The sequence below is a fragment of the Ammospiza nelsoni genome, chromosome Z (genome assembly GCF_027579445.1).
Source record: "Ammospiza nelsoni isolate bAmmNel1 chromosome Z, bAmmNel1.pri, whole genome shotgun sequence".
Taxonomy (NCBI): domain Eukaryota; kingdom Metazoa; phylum Chordata; class Aves; order Passeriformes; family Passerellidae; genus Ammospiza; species Ammospiza nelsoni.
In genome coordinates this window covers 17468178-17481076 of record NC_080669.1, presented here as the reverse complement: position 1 = coordinate 17481076, position 12899 = coordinate 17468178, and the positions used below count along the sequence as shown (strand labels likewise).

General features: G+C 45.6%; 2 protein-coding genes across 3 annotated transcripts in view; one reads left to right on the top strand and one right to left on the bottom strand.

The window, feature by feature from the left end:
- ECPAS (Ecm29 proteasome adaptor and scaffold) overlaps positions 1-2277 on the bottom strand; it is a 58400-nt gene extending 56123 nt beyond the window's left edge. Inside the window, exon 1 of one of the 2 annotated variants that reach the window (XM_059491957.1) lies at positions 2251-2277. In XM_059491957.1, coding sequence (XP_059347940.1) covers positions 2251-2272 — 22 coding nt within the window. In that variant the 5' untranslated portion in view covers positions 2273-2277. Of the gene's footprint in view, positions 1-1908; positions 1937-2250 lie in introns of those variants that run through there. The other variant, XM_059491956.1, reaches the window with a different exon arrangement.
- A 2840-nt stretch (positions 2278-5117) lies between these two features.
- On the top strand, positions 5118-12664 carry DNAJC25 (DnaJ heat shock protein family (Hsp40) member C25). The gene is made up of 4 exons (XM_059492459.1): positions 5118-5441; positions 6469-6621; positions 8559-9029; positions 11948-12664. The coding sequence occupies exons 1-4, from the start codon at positions 5133-5135 to the stop codon at positions 12068-12070; spliced, it is 1056 nt and encodes a 351-aa protein (XP_059348442.1). The 5' UTR covers positions 5118-5132; the 3' UTR covers positions 12071-12664.
- The last annotated feature ends 235 nt before the right edge of the window (positions 12665-12899 follow it).

The following is a 12899-nucleotide window of genomic DNA, read 5'->3' as shown; positions in this document are numbered from 1 at the left end:
CACAGAGTTTCCATGTTTGACAGGGGCTATAGATGAAAACTTCCTACAGCCATGTGAATATAAAGCAAGGAAACTTGGTTCTCCAATCTAAAACTAATGGTAATCATTTTTGTTATTTCAGGACTAGTCGTCGTAGTCCTGAAAAAGAAATTATTCCTTTCCAAATATGCCGAAATTTAACTATTTGAATGTAACAAAAGACAGCAAGCCCATATGGAGGCTTAGCTTCCCTCTCTTTCTCTACATGAAATTGCTCTTTTTTCCATTAGCTTTAATTAATTTTTTATTTAAGATTACAGTACCTTCTTTTCAGCGACAGAGAGGTACCGCAAAACACCCAAACTAAACAAAAAGAAATTTCCAAGAAGAGATTCCTCCTCCCACCCAAAGAAAAGATTCCTAAGCAAACCAATAAAACTCTATCATTTTTGAAGGATGTCATGGTCAAATAACCTGAATGACATAATGTAATTATTAATGTGAATCTCAGTCTAGGGATATTTGTCTTTTTAGCTTTCTTAAGAGAAAGAGCGGTGCAGCAACAGGCACATGGCTGAGGGACTAATTTTTTGCAGGATCAGATCTGGAGCCTGGAAAGTCAGAGTACGCACACATAAAAGCCAAGGAGTCACAAGGAAAAGATCTCACACTGACTGGTTTCACCAAGGGGAATCATGATAGCATTGTAAATCTAACAACAAAATTTCTTCAATGACAGCAGCAGTAAGAGCTTTCAGTGTCCTTACATCAATTTATCCCAGGTGTCAATGGAAAAAATATCTTGGCATTTGGGTCCTCCAGTTCTAGGATCAGTACAGCATCAAGATTCTTCTCTACTCCACCATGGGACCTTGGCTACATAAGGAATATTGCCACCCATTATCATATCACTCAGCCTAGTTCCAGTAGCAGCTAACAAAGCGCAGAATTAGGAAGTTGTCTACGCAGAGGCTCAAAATTAAAAAAAAAAAAAAAACAAAACCAAAAAACCAACAGACAACAATGAAAAAAGTAAACAACAAATGAAGAAAGAGCACACAGAAATTCTTTAGTACTGAAAGCCAATAGTGCTCAAATATGCTCAAAGTATTTCTTCTGCCCTTTCTCTCTGACGACTGCCAAGTACTATTTCAGGGCAACCAAAGGCCCTCTCATTTGGCTGAGTCATATGCTATCTAGCTATTAACTCTTCACAGATAAGAACCATCTTTATGTCAGGCCAGGAAACGCAAGGGAAGAGAAACCGCTTTTTTTGAAGTTCCATAAGCTTCTCCACAGAGCAGCTGATCGGGTGCTTTCCCAGAGTCCCTGAGAAAGGGTTCTGGAGACGACAAGAAGGCAGGGCCGAGCTCCGCAGTCTCGAATGCTCGGCGGCAGCGGCACCTCCGGTCATGTGCCGAGCGCCGCAGGGGCGGCCTCGATGCGCTCTCGCACCCACCGCCCGGCACAGCACTCGGGGCGAACCCGCCCCTGGACGGGCCAGCCGGCGTTGTGCTCACGCCGCTGCTGTGGTTCAAACACGGCAGTCGCACAGCGCAGGGCGAGAGCACCGACGGGCAGAGGCGCTGCCGCCAGTGTCCGTACAGGAGCGGTGGGCGGAGGCCGCTGCCCCGGAGCCAGTGGTCTCGGCGACCCCAAGCTCGGTCCCGGCCAGGAGCCGCCGCCACCTCCCCACAAGGTCACGCAGTCGGCGTGTCCGCGGACGAGCCGGGGACGCGGGAGGTGCCGCTGCTCTCGGTTTCCGCTTCCCGAGATGGCTTCCCACGGCCGGTCCGGTCCCCCTGCCGTCACCGCCCGGCCGGGCCGGGGGCCGAGCCCCACCGCAGAGGAGACCCGCTGCGGGGAAACTCCGGGGGGGTCGCCCGCCCGCCCGCCCCCGCTGTAAGTCCCTGCGCCGCGAGCACTTACTGAGCTCGTCCTGGGCGGCCGCGGCCATGTTGCCGGCTGGGGAAGGAGGGGAGGCGGCGAGAGACGCCCCGCAGCTCCCCCCCCTCTCCGGCACCGGAACCGGGCCGGCGACGGCGTCTCTTCTTCTCCTCCTCCTCCCCCTCCTCCCTCTCCACCCCCTCCTCCTGCTCCCGGCAGCTCCCTTCGACAGCAGCAAGCTCCCGCTTTTCTGTCACCGCCAGTTTATATTTAGAGAGAGCTGCCGTCGCCACCGCCCGCCCCCGTCGCGTACACAGCCCGGCCCCGCCGCCGCCGCCCCGCGCGGCGGGCCCCGAGGAGGAGGTTTACGGGGGCAGCACTGACCGGAGTCCGCGCTGACCTCCATGGCGGCCGTGCCGGCTCCGCGCTCGGCACGGGGGCGCAGGGATGGAACGGGACGGGAGCGGCCTAGAGCGCCCCCGCGTGGCCGTGGGTGCGCCAGAAGCAGGGCGGAGAGCCCCGCCTACAGCCGGGAAAGGCCCCGCCCACCGAGCGGCAGGGCCACGCCCCCCCGCCTCGGCCGGCGCTGCCGAGTCGCTATTCCAAAGCCTTTTCCTGAAGGGATAAAGCTGCTCCCTAGACCTCCTCCCCTGCCGTTCTGGGGTTACTCAGAGCGACCACCACACCGCGTCTTTCTCCCAAACTCTGCCATGCCATGTGTGATCTCTGTAAGGAGCACTTTGGCAACATGCCCCAGCCGAGGCGTCGCTGGGTCACCTCTGGAAGCAGACAGCGTGGCGCCCGCTCCCACCTGCCTCAGTGCTTCGTGCAGGCGCACGGGGAGAGATGGTGGTACCTCCGGAAAGCTCCTGGGCCAGTCCCAAGGCAGACGTGACTTCAAGCGACAGGTGTCAGAGGACTAGCTTGTTTCTCGAATCAGGGAAAAAAGCTTCTGTGCAGCACTTTTTGCTTCATCTGTGCAATGTTTCTGTCTGAGCTGGAGTCCATTTCCCTCACAGCAGCCCTCACCTTGCTGCACTTTGCACTGATAACTGGAAAGGTGCTGATAACACACCGCTGTTTTGGCTATTGCTGAGCAGCACTGGCACAGCACCAGCGCTGTCTCTCCAACATTCCTCCCTGCATCAAGGGGGCTGGGAGTGGGCAAGATCCTGGGAGGGGACACAACCAGGCCAGCTGACCCAAACTGACCAAAGCCATATCCCATGGCACATGATATCAGATCAGATATAAAAGCTGAGGGAGAAAGGAGGAACAGGGGGCATTCATTTTTACAGCAATCTCTACAATCCTGATGTCCCACTGCCCAGGAAATGGCCAGACGTGGCTTGTGGATGGGAAGCAAAGAATAAAATTATTTTCTTCCTCTTTGCTTGTGTGTGCATAAATTATTGCTTGTGCTTTAGTAAACTGCCTGATCTCAACCAATGTGTCGTTTTCCATCTTATTCTCTCTCTCCTATCCAGCCGAGAAGGGGAAGTGATAGAGCATCTTGATGGGCACTAGCCACCTAGCCAGGTCAACCCACCACAATTTTTTAAGGTCATGGTCTGAAGAGTTGACTCACAGCCTCCAGTGCTGAGAGGCTGGGCTGTAATGAGTAATGAGCTGCAAAGAGGTGGGCCTTTTTTTTTTTCGGAACCCATCCACAACTGATGGAAATTTTAAGCATTTATTTTTGCAGAAAGGAGACAGGCAGAGGAGGAGACCAGCCACATGAGAAGCACATTCTTTTCTAGCTTAATGAAAAGCACATGCTCTCTGATGAGCTGACTATTTTTGTGGTGAATATTTGCAGCATCAAGCCCATATCTGCTTTCCTAAGAAAGGTCCAACACTGAGGTGATGTTCCTGCTGGTTACACCAGAGCAGAGATGCAATCCTCCTCTCCAGGAGAAGTCTTTGGGTACAGGACATCACAGGTGGCAGCCAAGCTGTCAAAGCCACCATTTCAGGGACCTGTGCATACAGAATCACTCAGAACCACAGAATGGGCCAGGCTGGAAGCATATCTGGTCCAACCTCCCTGCTCAAGCAGGGCTACCCTAGAAGACATGGCACAGGATTGCATCCAGGCAGTCCTTGAATCTCTCAGGTGAGGGAGACTCCACAACCTCTTTGGACAATCTGTTCCAGTGTGCAGTCACCTGCCCAGTAAAGAAATTCTTCTTCATGTCCATGTGGAACCTTGTTACCCTCCCTTAGGACACTTCTAGACATAGATGAGGTCACCTATCAATTGCGTCTTTGGGCAGCAGCAGCGGGAGGAGCGTTCTCCATGATTGCTTGCCATGGAGCCAGTTAAATTTTGTTGGACCCTACACAACAGGCGGTCAGAGCCTGAGCTCTGCCAGGAGCAAGCCTAAACCAGGCACAGACTCAGGAAGTACTTCAAAAGTTTCTTCCCTGGAAGAATCACAGAATCATTAGGGTTGGAAGGGAAATTTGGAGATCACCCACTCCAACCCCCCTGCCATGGCAAGGGTCACCTAAAGCTCATGGCCCAGGAATGTGTTCAGGTGGGTTTTGAATACCTCCACACAGGGAGACTCTGTGACTTCCTTGAGCAGCCTGTCCCAGTGCTCTGCCACTCTAAGTGTAACGTTTTTCCTCATGTTGAAGTGAAACTTCTTGTGTTTATGGCCTTTGCTCCTCATACTATCTCTGAGAACCACTGAAAAGTCTGGCACCACCCTCTTGGCATTGCCTTTGAGACATTTGTGTGCATTAATGAAATCTCCTCTCAGTCATCTCTTCTCCAGACAGAACAGGCCCAGCTCCTGCAGTCTCTCCTCATGAGGGAGATGCTTCAGACCTCAAATCAGCTTTGTGGCCTCTGGACCCCTTCCAGTATCTCCGTGTTTTTCTTGAGCTGTGGAGCTCAGAAGTTGAACACGGCAGATCAGATACGGTCTCATTAGGGCTGAGTACAGGGGGCAGGATCGCCTCATCGACCTGCTGGCAGTGCTCTTCCGAATGCATCCCAGGATTCCGCTGGCGTGGGTGCAGCGCAAGGGCACACCGCCGGCTGGAAGAACGGGCCGGCACAGCCTGTGAGAAATCGGGGACAAAGGAGCGGTCCCCGCGCAGGCCGCGCTCCCTCGCTCCCCGCGCCGCCGCCGAGCGCGGGCTCTGTCGCGACCCGCCCCCTGTCGCGCCCCCGCCCTCCCGCGCCGGCCCCGCCGCCGGCCGCGCGCACGGCGCCGAGTGCGGCCCGGCCCGGCCCCGGCCCCGGCGGCGGAGCAATGGCGGCGGCGGCGCGGTGGTGTACGGGCGGGCGGTGGGCGCTGTGCCTGTGCCTGTGCGCGGCGCTGCTGCCGCGGCCGGCTCGGGGCCTCACCGACCGCCTCTACTGCGGCCGCCGAGTCTGCTACGAGGTGCTGGGCGTCAGCCGGCAGGCCAGCAAGGCGGAGATCGCGCGCGCCTACCGGCAGCTGGCCCGGCAGTACCACCCCGACCGCTACCGTGGGGAGCCCGCGGGCGGCGAGGGCAGCGGGGCGCAGGCGGCGCACGAGAAGTTCCTGCTCATCGCCGCCGCCTACGAGACCCTCAAGGTGAGAGAGCGGGACCGCCGCCGCGGCCGGAGCCGCTCCGGTAAGCAGTCAGGGAGGGGAGGAGAAACACCCCGAAAAATCCTCCCTCCGTAGCCAGCCCGAGAGTGCGGGAAGGAGGATGGAGTGCTCTTGAGGAATCTTCTGTGTCTAGAATGAGTTCAAATTTATTTATTTATTTATTTTATTTATTTATTTGTAACGGACCGACTAGGCTTTATCTTGGAGGTATACCTTTACAAGTAGCAGTGACTCGAGTAGCGTATGTGATCTGTAAGGGAAGGCTTCTCAGGGCAAAGCATGTGTGACTTGGCAAAGATGGAACCCAGGAATGGAAGAAGGAGACGTGTAAGTGTTTTAAGGCTACAAGGGAATAGAAAAGGGAACTTTTTTTTTTTTTTTTTTTTTTTTTTTTTTTTTTTTTTTTTTTTGGGAGTGAAGGGAGGGACAGAATTTGTAAGGAATTCAGTTGAGCTTGGCAAAATTATATTTCTCATTCTGCAATTACATGGAGGAAAATGATGAAAAGCTCAGAAGACATGAGAACAATGAGGTTTTGAATTGGCCTTCCATTGGACAGTTTCCATAGCCCTGAAAACTAGTTCCTTTAAGTTTTGTAAAACAATTTCCTAATAGGTTCTTCATCTGAAAATCTTTTCATGAGCAATACTTATTAACTCCTGTCCAGCTGGACTTCCCATTCTGAAGTTAAACAACCTACACTGTGGATTTTAGTTGCTTGTCTGTTTTCCAGTTTTAAATGGCTTTTGCACAGTGCCTGCTTATTCATTTTATGACTAAACATATCATATGTGGACTGAACATATCATATGTGCATGGGCAGATAAGTGTGAGAACAAATTAATAGAAAATATGAGAAAACAACGAATTTCCTCTATGTTTCATACTGCCTTGGGCTGCCGCCAGTTTTACAGAAGCGTGGTCCTTAATGAGGTGTAAAACACATGTACAGTAGAGCAATTGAAAACGGGAATTTAAGCCTGAATGAGTTTTTCATGTCATCCTGCAGGATGAAGAAACACGTAAAGATTATGACTACATGCTGGATCATCCTGAAGAGTATTACAGGCATTACTACCACTACTACCGCAGGAGATTGGCACCTAAAGTAGATGTTACAATAGTGATCCTAGTTACAGTGTGTGCCATCTCCGTGTTTCAGGTAAAATTTCACCTTTACATCCTACTGCTCTCTGAGTTTCTGAACAAGAAGAGAACTAGTGGTAGCTCTCATAATGTGCCATTTAATAACAAGCGTCAGTGAGGAGCTGCTCCTCTGTGCTGTGGTTCAGGTCTGTGTGGTGTCCATAAAAATCCTGAAGTCAGGAGGTACTTAGCAGATTTTTGACTGCCCTTGGTACCTTGAGCAAAGGTAGAAATTAATTTTGTTGAGACAAGGTGCATCTTTTTTGAAGAATTTACTCGGTTCTTCCTGGCAGGCTCAGAGTATCTCATGCAGGACTAGTGCCCCAAATAACGTGTGTCAGTTTGTCAAGATGCATAAGTAAATTAAAAAAAAAAAAGACTAGCAAACTGAATTGAAGACTCAATTCAGATGATAGAACTGAATATCAGGACTTTACTAAACTTGTGTGAATCTCACATTGTGGTGTATTTTAAACACCACGTTGATGAAGTCAGGAGAGAAGCAAATTCAGTTCAGCAGAGTTTATTCTGAAGGTGGTAGACCCAAGGCCAAGAAAACGCCCTGTGCTGTAGATGAAAAACCTTGTGCAGTTGCTGACAAGAGGACAAAAGTGCATAACTTCTCTTTAGAATCTTTTAAATCACTGGTTCAAAACATCATTAAAAATACCCAAGAAGTTTAAGAGATGAAGATACAGCTTATGCTGTGGTGCAGGTTGCTCAGTGTTTAGTAGGATATTGGAAGTTAGAATAAAAAGTATGTTGATCAGAATTTGAGAACTTGGAATAATAAATTCTAATGGCATATTCAGCCAGATACCTAATTTATCTTCAGATTTAGAAGCGACAATGTTTCATTTCATATCTTATTTCTTGCCTGTAAGTGCAGACACTTCACTTTCCTGGAGTCCCAACTGCAAAATGCTTCTAAATTTTGTGTAAGCGTCTATGTAAATTGGTTTGCCCATCTTGCTTTCTGTTGTTTCTGCTCCTTTGCTAAGGTTGTAATAATGGGTTTATGTCTGCACTTGGTCTTGGTAAGCAGTGTGACATGTGTCATGGTTAAAAAAGTTGCATCAGTGAGACATGCTTGGATGTCCCAAGAAAGAAAGTGAGCTGCTAACTTTTTCCCTCTTTGCCTATCTAGTTTCTTCCATGTTTTCTGTGCCTCATCTCAGGTCATTTACAAGACACTAGAGGGGAATAACATCAGCTCTCAGCTAGTCTTTGTGCTTCTTCTGTCTTTAGAAGGAAGCATTCTCAGGGTTGTGCTGTACAGGGCTAGAAGCTGGACTTGGTGATCCTTGTGGGTCTCTTCCAGTTCTGGATGTTCTATGATTCTGTGTTCATCCAGGCAGTAAATTTCTGGTTTGTTGTCTGGGGGCTTTTTTCCCCCACTCCATTGAAATCCAGAGGGCAGCTGGAGATCCGAGAGGTATGTTGGGTCTTGTAAAGTGGACACTGCCAGACTAATGAGATTGTCACATACTTAGTCGATGTTCAGTAAACTGTTTTAAACAGTTAAACAGTTTAAATAGGCACTGGGTAACAATTTTATACTTAAATATTCATATACTAGCTCCTATATTTATAAATCTAAGAAGAGGGGCTTCTGAGAATGGCTGGCACAGCCTGGTATTAACTTGCAGGAGATTGGCATCTACTCAGGAACAAAACTGTTGAGAGCAGTGTCTGCTTGGCCCTCCTTGTCATCATAAATTGCTGTGAGATACACTTGTACTCATCCATTTTCCAGATGCTTCACTGAGTCTGGAGGGATAGCTTCTGTGACACCACAGAAGTAGTGTTAGCTTCACTTTTTACCCTTACTGTAATGTAACTGTGGTTAAAAGTGTGTGACAGCATTACTTATTTCTTTTCCTGGCAAACCCCCAGATAGGAATGTGTCTGTATTAAAACATGGCTTTTACATTTGCTGTTCTTAAATTACAGTTCTTCAGCTGGTGGAGTAGTTACAATGAAGCTATCAACTACTTAGCATCTGTGCCAAAATACCGTATACAAGCTACTGAGATTGCCAGGCAACAAGGTTTACTCAACAAGACTAAAGAAAAAGGCAAGAACAGGCGGTCTAAAGAAGAAATTCGTGAAGAGGAGGAAGAAATTATCAAAGACATTATTAAAAATAAAATAGATATAAAGGGTGGTTATCAGAAGCCCAAAATATATGATATCCTCCTATTTCAGATCCTTCTTGCTCCTTTTTACTGGTGCAAATACATAGTTTGGTACTGTTGGTGGATTTATTGTTTCACTATTAAAGGGCAAGAGTATGGTGTGGAAGAAAAGTTGTATATCATACGAAGGTACATGAAAATGTCTCAGTCTCAGTTTGACAGCCTGGAAGATCATCAAAAAGAGACCTTTCTTGAACGGCAGCTTTGGATACGAGAAAACTATGAGGTGGGTAGCAATACTGAAATTGGCCAGGAAATAAACTTTCTAATACAACTCTAAGTATTAGAAAGCAGGCATTCTTTATTACAGCACTAGACACACCCCAAGCATATATACTCTAATCAAATGTGTGTCTTGAAACTTTACAGTGGGGTATTTATTCCGTCGTGATCATACATACTCATTACAATGTACTTCCTAGCTTATACATAAACATCACTTTTCCTAGAGCTAGTTTGCATGCATCTGAGTCCTGCTGGAAGTCCTTTTATGGTTCTAGAGGCTTGTCTGAAGGGGTCTGTGATGCTTGTATTGACTGAGTGCTTCAATGTTAGAGGCATCCTTTCCTTGAACTTTTTCTTCCAGCACGTGCTGTTGCTTCTTATTACATGCAAAAACACCACTGTTTTCCTTATTATCTTATTAGTTCCTTATTACTTCCTTATTAGTTCATCCACTGGTTCCAGCTACTTTTACATACTTTACCTTTTTTTGGTAATTAGTCTTTAAGGTCTATCCAGCAGCTTCAGGGAAACTGAAGATCTCTCTTCTCTATGTTATTTATCAGTAACCCTGGTGGAAAAAACTAATGTTGGTTATCCAGCAGTCCCAGAGCAGTAATAACAGTGTGCTATTATGGTAGGTTGAAGACTACTGTCTGTTCTCCAAACAGTAATAATTTTTAATAAGAATTACCCAGATTGTCTGAAACTCCTATTTATAAGTCTTCTAAGCTGTTAATTTCTAGCTCAGACTGTTTTGATTGGTTGGTTGTTGTTGTTTTGTTTGTTTTGGTTTGGTTTTCCCACCTGTCCTTTGATAGTGCTTTGGCCTGTGGTGAGTCATAGACTGTTCTTGCAGTGCTGTATACCTGTTCAAGTAGGGATGGCTTAAAAAACACCATTAGGCACAACTTCTGCTCTTGCCATGGATAGTAATGAAATTAATAGTCAATACTAGATAGTCACTATGTAATTTTTAAAAATTCTGTGAGAGCAGAGAAAGAACATGAGCCATCTCATTTTGAGATCTGCAGTCCAGAATTATTTGGGATGCTGGGGCATGGCAGGTTGACAAAACCCTCCTGTTATTCTATAGAGGTGCATCTATGAGCCATTTGGATGGGTGGTTTCTGAAGACAAACATGAGAATGTGAACTTAGTCTGCTTCAGGGGAAAAAGAGTTGGTGCTGCAGTTCTGCATATGCTGAGAAAAGAGATAGGATGATGGCAGGACCCCAAAGAGTGTTTTCTAGCAAACCCATCCTAACTGAGCACATATGCATTCCTGGCAGCTAATCCTTTCCTTACATTAACGCCTATTTTACCATTTTCCTCTTCAAGTTTGTAGATAACCTACCCTTGCCTGCTTTTGAAGAAACAGTCTGGGAGTCCAAAGACTGAGTAATGCTGCTAGTTAAAGCTGATATTAATATGGAAAAAGATTAGATAGATGTCCTGTAGTAGAGAAAAACTGCCCTGGTTTCCCATCCATGCAGTTTTTAACTAAGGATGTTTTGATCACTGAATGTGAAAGAGCTATATTTGCCTCAGGTGAAGTCTTTTCAGCTCACACTTCTCTCCTGTGGTGGTCAGCAGTTCATTTTCCTGACAGATACATGACAACTGCACCTGTATAGTAATAGTTATCCAACATACTTTGTGCTTTGTAACTTTCTGAAAAGTAAATTGTGTCTTTGTCGGTAATTGCTTTAATAAGTTTTACCTGGTCAGTTGTATGCATTGAAGTTTTCAGTCTCTGCTGTGCCATCTGGTCATGAGTTCATCAATACTTGTAAAAGGTGGTAGAAGAGGATTTTTGAAGCGACCTGGACTTCCTGCTCATTCCAGTATTACTGTAAATGGAGAATGATGTTCTGTTCTTGTGCTAGCTGTGCTTTTGTGTACCACTGCCATATCCTTACTTGAAACGTAGTAATGTATTTTTTAGGCTGAAAAATATTGCTATAGTGTTTGTCCCCAAAAGCTTGTCTGTTCCTTCATCACTGGAGATATCTGTCTACATATTGTTCCATTTTGCAGTGTTTTAGGATGGGAAAGACGAGGAATTCAATACACAGGGCTCCACAATATTTTTACTGTTTCCTAATGATTCTTAAAACCTTTATGATCACTGAGCATTGAGTTTGTGTATTCATGTAGCCATCTATAATATATTTTAAAATCTTGTTTGTATAGTGGAGCCCTAAATTTAATAGGCCTTTGAGTTACACTAAGTCACATGACACTGAGATGATAAAATCATGGATGGTTTTGAGATTTATGCTGGCTGCATCTACATAAACTTTCAGAATAAAAATGCAGATACTGTTGCATTTTTCTGCCTTTTTCAGATTTTTGACTTCGCTGATAACTGTTGATTCCATTGCAGTGAGAGAATATTGACAGAATATAATTGTTTATCTTTTTGTACTGTAAATACTGGATGCAGAGATATTTGAGATATTCTCAACTTTGCCGAGAACCTTACTTGGGAAGAAAAAGTTCCATAGTGGTGTTCTGTTAGATTATTACTTTGAGAAGGAAGAACAGCTAAAAATGAGGATCTGAACAGCTGCATTGAACAGTGTGTGCTGAAGGGGTCAGCTTTTCAGAACACGAGCAGTTGCTTAGTGTGTATTTTGTTGGATTCATTGAGCGTCTACTTCTCTAGCAAAGAAATGTTTTGAAGCTTTCAGGAAAGTTGTTCTGCTCTCAGAAAAACACAAAGCATCTTGGGCAGTAAGTAGTAGGCTCTTGGTGCTCCAACACTTCGTGTTGGTCAGATCTGCTTCTGCACTGCAATCCAGTCTTTTGTAAGAAAAATAGGCTGGCAAATAATTGAAGAATAAACACTTAGACCCCAATGAGGCTCAGTTAAGCTGTTTCTTCATCCTTATCAAAAACTTCTCTCTGTCTTACCAGGTGTATAAACGAGAGCAAGAGGAGGAGTTAAAGAAGAAAATGGCCACAGATCCCCGATGGAAAAGATACCGGCGGTGGATGAAGAATGAAGGACCTGGAAGACTGACTTTTATTGATGATTGAAGGTTGCTGAACAAAATGTGTGCTATTGCTGAAAGTGATTTGCAAAACTTTTCATTACATCATTCAGAGTTTTGTCTGCTGTGGCTTAGCAGTGATCTAAAACTCAGGAACTATTACATCAGGCGGAAGCATAATACAGGTTTACCATTTTTATAAATCAGACCTATTAAAACAGGCTCAACCTGAAGTATATATGCCATTTACTTGGGGATATCAATGTGGAATTCATTATTCCAAACAATGTATTTTTACTAGATACTTCATATCCGTCAATGAACCCATAACTCTAGTCTTTCTGAAAATGTTTTTAGTTCAAACCTTGACAAGTCTCAGTTTTCCTCTTTAAGCTGAAGGGTTTCTGCAAGTGGAAACTGAAAATGCTTATAAAAGATTCTGAAGTAAGGGCCATTTTCTGTTTTCCTCTCTTTCCTCCTACTTTTCAATCTAATTTCTAAGATGCCAAATTGGTTGTTTTTCATGTAAACAATATGGGGATTATACAAGACTACTGCTATTCCTGCTTCACTTGGAAATGGATTTTATTCTTTGTGGGAATAAATGATGCATGATTGATCATCCTTGTGATGCAAACAAGCCTTAATTCTTTGTTCTAAAAGTAATTAATGAAACGGTATGCTTGGATATTTTGTGGTTTTTCATCTTGTACATTGGATTATACCTGCTTGTTCAGAACAAGTATGCCAGTGAATATTAGTTTATTAAATGTGACATTTCTTTCAGCAAAGTATTGATTAAAGGGAAAAATGACCCTTTTGTTAAAAAGGGCAGTTTTGATGCCTTATGTAAATAAAAGTTTATATATGCAGAC

Bases quoted from the DNA above. Each gene is read 5' to 3' on its own strand.
- DNAJC25 (XM_059492459.1), top strand. From the start codon at position 5,133: ATGGCGGCGGCGGCGCGGTGGTGTACGGGCGGGCGGTGGGCGCTGTGC. The intron at 6,622-8,558 runs GTAAAATTTCAC...CTTAAATTACAG, and splicing joins GTGCCATCTCCGTGTTTCAG to TTCTTCAGCTGGTGGAGTAG. The intron at 9,030-11,947 runs GTGGGTAGCAAT...CTGTCTTACCAG, and splicing joins GGATACGAGAAAACTATGAG to GTGTATAAACGAGAGCAAGA.